At 33.1% G+C, this 8,500-nt stretch overlaps 1 protein-coding gene across 1 annotated transcript; it reads left to right on the plus strand.

The window, feature by feature from the left end:
- Positions 1 to 347: 347 nt before the first annotated feature.
- LOC120163521 (polycomb group protein VERNALIZATION 2-like) lies at positions 348 to 7,552 on the plus strand. Its single transcript, XM_039173440.1, has 13 exons — positions 348 to 427; positions 1,394 to 1,510; positions 1,736 to 1,791; positions 3,290 to 3,342; positions 3,672 to 3,725; positions 3,815 to 3,867; positions 4,162 to 4,880; positions 5,129 to 5,177; positions 5,330 to 5,413; positions 6,174 to 6,253; positions 6,463 to 6,552; positions 6,978 to 7,193; positions 7,510 to 7,552. Exons 7-12 carry the CDS (start codon positions 4,603 to 4,605, stop codon positions 7,096 to 7,098), a joined length of 702 nt encoding a protein of 233 aa, XP_039029371.1. The 5' UTR covers positions 348 to 427; positions 1,394 to 1,510; positions 1,736 to 1,791; positions 3,290 to 3,342; positions 3,672 to 3,725; positions 3,815 to 3,867; positions 4,162 to 4,602; the 3' UTR covers positions 7,099 to 7,193; positions 7,510 to 7,552.
- Positions 7,553 to 8,500: the final 948 nt, after the last annotated feature.

An 8,500-nucleotide genomic window follows, 5' to 3' on the forward strand; every position in this document is an offset into this window, starting at 1 on the left:
AAAATGAAAAAAAAAATTCTTACCTTAACTATGGTGGTTCACGGCCAAGAAGGGATAAGATACATAATTTTTCTTGATTTTTCATCATTTATTAGTCTTTACACTTGTTAAAAGGTAATTAAATTGAACATAAAATTCATTTTAAGTTAAAAGGCCTTTTTATCTTTTCAAAATCATGATAATTACTAAATTACAATGACACTGCCGTATCATCGTTCAAAGTCAAATATGACACAATGATCGAGTTTTGTAACAGTTTCCCGTTAAAAGAAACCTAACAAACAAACTGACGTTTAATTATTTGTTTATCCTTTTTATTACTTTTCCTTTTATAGAACAAATTTTCCCCTTCCTACAATTCAGAAACCGCCAATTCCAAATTCTCCGGCAATTTTCCAGATCTTTCGTTACATCCAATTTAATCTTGGTAAAAAGGAAAAAAATTATGTTGTTTTGCAGTCACAAATGATTTTTATATTAATTTGTCTTCTTCGTCTATTGTTTTATCCTGTTTAAGATTTTTTTATATCATTTTTTTTACTTTCAAATTCTGGCATTGGTTTTGTTAGTTTTTCCCTTCGATTTTCTCTCGGTATGAAGGTAGGCTAATTTGTCTGTTCTTTCATGAAATTCGGTTACAGTTTGACGTTTTTTAAAAAAGAAAATTAATTTCTTATCGGTTTTATTTTCAGAATAATAATTATGAATTTCCTGATGAATTAGGGTTTCTGTTATATTAGCCTAGAATTTTGTTAAATCATGAAATTTTCCTTCTCGTAGAGTTCTTCATTGGTTTAATTAAGGGTTGTTGTTCCGTGTTCCATTTAACTCTAGATATGTGAGAGCAAAGCAAAACAACAGATTTTCTAGGTAAAACAGTAGCACTCGGTTTCTCAACTTCTGTATGAGCTGTAGTTTATCTTTTATGTAAACAATGAAATAGAAACATAATTTTGCTGTTAACTTGTCGCTAATCATTAACTTTATTATTCTACAAGGAGCTGAGCTGATATGGATTCTCATTGGAAACCCTATGAATAAACCTTTTAAATTCTTGATGTTTGCTAAAGAAATTGTGACATCTGCATTGGGGTAAACCTGCCGTGTTAATGAATCCTGTGTATTAACATCCTCGTCAAATTTGGCTTGGTCTACATATTCATCTTCATTACGTTCATTTGGGATATTTAAATCTAATCCAGAATTTTTGGCTTATTAGCTGGTTGATTGGTTAATCTGCATAGATTTTTCAAAAGATCGATTTGATATGTATCACTGCTCACCCTTGCATACAATGGAAATCATAGTGTTGATGCATGTTTCCCTATTTTCTTCTTATTATTGTGATATAATTGCTGATGTGAGGATGAGAATGTGATTATTTGGACTGCAGGTCATGTGCCACCAAAATTTGTCTGCAGTGGAAACAGATACAGCTGTAGAGAATCTATTAGTATATTGCAAGCCTGTTGAGTTATACAATATTCTTCATCGCCGTGCTTTACACAACGTAATACTATGCTTTTCTTGCTGAACATTGCATTCTCTGTATTTCACCATTTGGGAATTCTTGCTAAGATATTCAACTATTTTTGGTCAAATATATTCCTTGGTTAATCTCTCCTATAAGTCACATAACTGCATAACCTTAATTTGATGATTTGAGGAGGTATGCCTCATAGCATGTTTCTACTATTTTGCCTGATGGTTAATCAAATATCATGTTCTGCTTCAGCCTTCATTTCTTAGAAGATGTCTGAAATACAAAATACAGGCGAGGCATAAAAAGAGGTATGAACTTCCCTGTCAATCTATGCTTTTGATATATGAAGTAACACTTTGAACTTTTCTTACTTCCTTGAATTAGGGCTGATAAGAAACCTGACCAAACCGAAAACTGAACTAAACCAAAGTGTTTTGATGGTTCATGGAATACAAGATTTAAAAATGTGATCACCTGAACTGAAGTCAATTTTTATTTAATGTAATATTTTTTTATAATGGAAAAATAAGTGTTCTGAAGTTCAAATAATGAAAATAAATAAAAAAATATTATATAAGAATAATTAATTTTTTTATTTATTTGAAAAATTAATTTTTGTAGAAATATTTACGAAAATGACTTTGAAAATTTGTCAAATAAATGTAGAAAAATAAAAAAAATCCATTTTTTTTCAAAATAAAGTCAGAAAATTCGAAACCAAATATCAGCATGGAAAAACTGAGAATCAAACCGAATTAAAACAGACGGTTTAGAAAATCCAATTAACCCGATCAGACAAGACCAAACCGATCTCACCCCTACCTTGAAGTATGATATCAGCTTATTAATTTTGCCAGTAACCATCTGCTTCAGTTTTCTGTTAGTAGAAAACTTTAAGTGTGTATATATGTGTGTGTGTGTGTGTGTATATATATGAAATAATCATAGACTCATAGTACCTAGAGATCCCTCATAAGAGCAGCCTGAAATAATCTAGTTCTTTGAGCAGATGATTGTTTTCTCCTTGGGTGAGGATTATGTGATTAAGGTTGGCAAGTATGGTTATTTAGTGGGAACTATATGTTTCTATGCTATTTCTCGCTTCTGAGAAGTAGCATGGTTCTTTGATGTTTGAATTAAAATCCTTATTCATAACTAAATTTGTTATAAAGGGAAAGTGAATGTTTATTATTTAGGTGAGATTCATAATGCGAGTGAGTTCCAGGTTGGTGCATGATGAAGGATTTGATGTGGGCAGTTGGGAAAATTTAGCACCAGAAGAATTGTCTTCAAGACAGATGCCCTGAGACAGTTTCAAAATCCTACAACTCTTCAAAATTTTAAGCATAGCCCCTAAATTTTTTCCATTTATACTTTTGAAAAACAGATGACTTCTATTTTCCCAAAATACAAATAGAGTTAAAGATATCACCAAATTACTAACTAAAGTTGATACTGATTGCTGGAGTGCGGGTGTATTGCTCTATTGACCTACTTAATAACTACAGCTATGAAATTCTTTTCCTAGAAAAAAGGAAAGAAAATTTATGCATTTCTAACAATTATGCATTTTCTTTATTACTTATCATGTTGTCAACTTAACTAGGATCTGATAGTGTAGGTTGAGGGCTGGAATTGTAATTTTCAACTATAAGGATTATGAAAATATACTACAAAAGAATGAAGGCTGATCTCTTTATCTTTAATGAACTTTGCATTGTACATGATAATTGCTTAAACTGTTAGCTAAAATTGATTATCTGAGCTCTAATTCCCCTGTTCTTTCCAAAACTTTTGAACTTGCAGTAACTGAAGATTTCTCTTTCCCCTTTTGCTTGATGCAATGTGCAAGTTTTAAGGTGGATGCTCATCTGTTTTCTTCACTTATCTTGAGTGATTCTTTCATAACTTTGATAGGTTATCTCACATTGTATCAAAATTCAATTTATCTAAAGAGAAAACAACAGGATCCAGTGCTAATTAAATTTCCTTGCACTGATAAAATTCATTGTCATATGTGTTTAAGCATTATTTTCTTCTCGTATGAATCTTTTCTTCTTCTTTTTTCCAAATATTGCAATTTTTCGGATTCAAACATTTTTCTGATTTTCATTTTACATAGATAACTAGTTCTGTTTATGGAGTGAAAAGCTCGTTTGACACGACCCATCGTGATGTTTGTTCACAGGGTCTGCGGTATCACTTGTGCTCATCACAAGATTTATTCAACTTTGACTTCTGGGTTGGTAGCTGAAATATTAAAGTCACTCACCATTCAATTGAGATTTTTCAGATAGACTATTGAAAATATGTCTATATTTTTGATAACAGAGGAGTATCAAGCTGTGAATGTCTCTGTGAAAATTGATTCATTAATATCTGAGGTAAAAAAAATTCCTTCCATGTTCCTTCAAGATTCACATGGAAGCTTAGATTTGTATAAGTGACAATCCTGCTGCCATCTAAGATGGTATATCATGTAATTTTAGACTTTAGAGAACAAGTGCAATTAATGATTGTTGGTATGGGGTGGTTCATTGTTCATAATTAACAATGGTTGAAGTTGAAAATAAATATCATTTTATTTTGTCTTTTCTAAGTTTTAGAAAATCAATTGTGTGACCAGACAAAAAAACATGATTGACTTCTCAAACTTTAATATCCTGCCATTATTACAGGCTTTGGCAAATGGAGTAGACCCACGAGTAGAAACTTTCTGCTTCTGGTAGGGTATAATTATTTGGGTACATCTTGCTTCTTTCAACTGCTATGAAATCTTCTTGCCAGAAATAAATTCTATTAGCTCAATGGTAAAAGGAATTGCATGTGCAGCTGAAAACCACGAAGACTTAGGTCTACAAGCCATCTGCAGAGCGCGAAGAATGTCAATGTACAATTTTTGGAGTTGGACTCTCCCAAAATGGTCAGTGAAAGCAGCAGGCAGAATGGATTTCTGGAGAATGATGATGGTAATTTTTCTAGCAACCTTTTCATTTTTATTTTTGTCTGTCTTTATGTTTAATGCTAGTCTTTTATTAATAGTGTGGGAACTGCTAATGCTTTACATCTTGAAATCACCAATTTAATTTTGTAACTTATAAGTAAACAATACTAGAAAAATGAGTCCATATTTACCTTTCTTGAACATAACTTTTGAACTCTCTGAATGTGAGAGGGCTTTCAAGTCAATTCCTATTGAGAAAGTTGTGCAGAATGGATGGCATGGTCGGGAAAACTATGCCTCTGATTATGCTAGTACAACTGAGTGTCCTGCCCAGGTTGCAACTAGTTCTGATGGTCCAGGAGTTTCAATTGCAATGGCCCATTCTGTAACTGATGCAGCAGCTCTTCCTGCGAAAATAAGGAAAATAGTGGCAGAACGATATGATTCTAGGAAGTATGTTCTCCAAGGCAATTTTTGCATCGGTCAATTCCATTTTGCAGCGAGCTTTTCTTTTATATAGTCTCTCTCTCTCTCTCTCTCGTGTTTATTCCATTGCTCAATGTGCTTTCTGCACTTCTTATTTTGTTTCCATCCCCCTTACGTTTTGTTTGCTGATAGAAAGTGTTGCCTTCTTAAATCGCCAAAGTTTAGGCATGCTAGTATTTTATTTTTTAACGTTTCAAAATGTTGTCCTCTGACAGCCCCCTGCTCCTGCTGAAACGCCAATTCTTTCACTCACACCGAGTTCAGGTGATCAGTTTTAGCTATTTGCTTAGGTTAATTATAATATGGGACTTTTCATTAATATCCACGTCATGTGATGCCATGACCTCTCTGTTTTCTTTTTATAATACTATTTCTCTGTCTGCACTGAAAAGTTTTAATTGCTTATTTACCTGAAGCCAATGGAAATGGACCAAGTAATGTCTGATAGAGACAGTGAAGACGAAGTTTATGATGACATTGCTGATCTTGAAGATCGCAGGGTACAGTTACAATTTTGCATCTAAATATTTCCTTTGTTTTTTCCGACCTTCTCATTATCACAAAACGCTTGCCTAAGTTTTAGATTTTGTGCAACTCAGGAATTCTAGCATTTTTTAGTGCATTAGAACTTGGAAGGGTTTATTTTCGTGATTCTCTTTCTGTGAAACAGAGTGCAAAAAGGAGTTCCTTGATTCTTGTGTAATGTCATTTTAAGTTCAGGCAGTCGAATTATAACAAGGAAGTAACATCAAGTTAGTGTTCATGCAGTGAATTGAGAGGCAAAACTGTTATTACTATTAATAATTTCTTCGATGTGGCATTTGAAAATGGTTGGAAAAACTGGATCAGCGGTCAACGACATAAAATTCTTAACTTGGTAATTGAACTGACTAGAAGAAATGTATTTTAGCATTTTGCGAGTACAAGTATGTAATTAAAAAGAAAAGAAAATGTATTTAAATCATTCAACTTGATTGGCGCCAGAAGAACCTTTGAACAAGAATTTTACTATTTTGGGTTTCTAAAATCTTCAGTTATCATAGGAAAGAAGTAGAGTCATTAAATAAGTAGTGATTTGTTTGTTTAGACAACCAATTCTTTTCATTTGTCTTAACTAGAAATAGTTTGCTCAAATTTTTGCTTGTATTTTAAGAACATTAATTTGTTCTTGGTCCTTGCACTCGATGCGTCTCTAACCAAATCTTCTGATTTTTCAACTTCTAAGAAGTGAGAGATAACAACAGAAACAATTTGTAACAAATGCTTGATGATTTTGTGGATGTTAGCAAAGATGAGAAGCAGCTTATGCATCTTTGGAACTCATTTGTTAGAAAGCAAAGGTGGTCTTTGCTTAATCCTTGAAGCTTTCTTTCCTTCTTTTGTCAATTGAATTCATAATTGTCATTTACTTTTCTTTTCCCTTAACCATTTCTAGATGTTGTATATCAAGAAATTATAAGAAGATTCTAATACTTGAGCTGGCACCCCATAGAACTGATTTCTTGTGGTCTTCTTTCTGATTAAAATCGTCTCCTGATTCATTCGCCAGGGTTCTGGCTGATGGTCACGTTTCCTGGGCATGTGAGGCTTTCTCTAAACACCACGGGCCGGATTTGGTCCAATCACCTGCTCTGTTTTGGTAATGTTCTTGAAAAAATTTGAAAATTTTTAACTCTTTCGTTTTTTACAGCTGAAGTTGTGTTTTGCCAACAATTAAGAATAACCACTACATTGAGTCATGGAATTGGAGTTGACCAATTTTTAGGCAGATAGAGATGGTAAAAACCAACTGTAAACGGCCGATGCCTGCTCAAATTTTAGTTATTGAAGTGTTCGGTTAATTAACAGTAGACAAAAGATTGGCTTCTGAATGGTATGCATAGAAATCCATTTTGAACCCTTTTTAAGCAACATTTCATCAACATTTTCTTTGGATACTGCAAGTGAGATACTCGTGCTCGTATTTTAAAACTTTGTTTGAAATGTATTTTCTTATTAATGGTAATTAGAGATTGTTGTTATATTTGATAAATTATTTGAAATGTTATGTATTTTCCTACTCAGGTGTTGGAAGTTATTCATGATAAAACTTTGGAATCATGGTCTTCTTGATGCCTGCGTAATGAACTGTAACTTAATACTTCAGACATGCCAAAATGAGAGATCGGATGCTACGAAGAGCTGAAATATTATGAAACGTCAAATGGAGCCCATTTTTCTCCCATGATTTGGTCACAATATTCTTGCTGGAAATTGGTTCTTAAATAATTCATTCTCCAGGTAACTAAATGCTTACTTCTCATTGTTCAACACTAGCATCAGGTTCAATTTTCTAAGATACACTGAAGTAAAGTGTTCTGAGTCTCATTGTTTTTGTTCTGAACTGATTATGCTGCTAAATATATAATGCATATATGCTTGTTTCTTCTTCATGGCTTATTCATTATTGTGTTACCCCAAGTCCTCGTAATTAGATCTGTTCATAAGCCCGGTTACCCTAGGTGGCAAGGATTTAAATTGCGATTGTGGTTGGTTTTCAATCGCATTGCATTTATCGCGGTTACGGATATAACAGATGTTACTGCGGTCATTGCAGGTATTGCGGTCATGAGGAGTGCAATTTTATTTTGAAAACAAAAGAGCTGATTTAAAAAAAATAGAGTAGCGGAACAATAGCGAGAATAGTGATATGCTATTAACTTGTTAAATTACGGTCGCAGCTATTGGTGTGATTCCGCTTCACACCGCTATTTTCCACAATAGTGATTTTAGACTCTGCCGTTACTGTTAAATAGTGGTTGTTATTCCGTTACCTGCCGCTATTTGAATCCATGCTAAGAGGTTTGAGATTTTATTAGGGATGTTCATTATTCGGTTTTAACTGAATTAACTAACTGAATTGAATTAGTTCAGTTAATTCGATTAGCCACCGAATTAATTCGGTCGGGGAACGGTTAATACTTTTTTAATCTTCGGTTAATAATTAATTCGGTTCGAAATCGGTTAATTAATTGAAATTATTAAATATTATATATATTATAAACATATTTTAAGCACAAATCTATTAAAAATTAATACCGATTATTTTTTTAATCAAACTATACTCATTAAATTATCAATACCTAATTAATTTTTAACTCAAATAAAAAATATACATCTATTATAATTAAATTAATCTAAGTAAAAAAAGGTATAAAAAATCGGTTTGCTCGGTTCGGTTAATATTTTCAAAAAATAGTCATGTTCGATTAACGGTTAAAGAAAAAATTCGATTAATGATAATTCGATTCGAGGGAGGGGGAGGGGGAGGGGGGGGAGGAGGGAGAGAGGGAGAGGGAGAGGGAGGGAGAGAGGGGGAGAGAGAGAATAGTTGAGAGTAGTTGAGACTATTAAGAGTTGGAAGACCATAGGAGGGGAGACCTGGAGCCGGTAGTAATACAAACCCTGCAAATAGAGACTGCTCACCGAAACATTTATTCATTGTATGAGTCCTTAGCTGATATGTATACACATGGATCTAGAGTCTTTCACGCGTTATAATTTTTTAAACTTCGATTCGTTTTTTTAATTATTTTAAGTTTTAAGAT

Source organism: Hibiscus syriacus, unplaced genomic scaffold, assembly GCF_006381635.1.
Source record: "Hibiscus syriacus cultivar Baekdansim isolate YM2019G1 unplaced genomic scaffold, ASM638163v2 tig00111458_pilon, whole genome shotgun sequence".
Lineage (NCBI taxonomy): Eukaryota > Viridiplantae > Streptophyta > Magnoliopsida > Malvales > Malvaceae > Hibiscus > Hibiscus syriacus.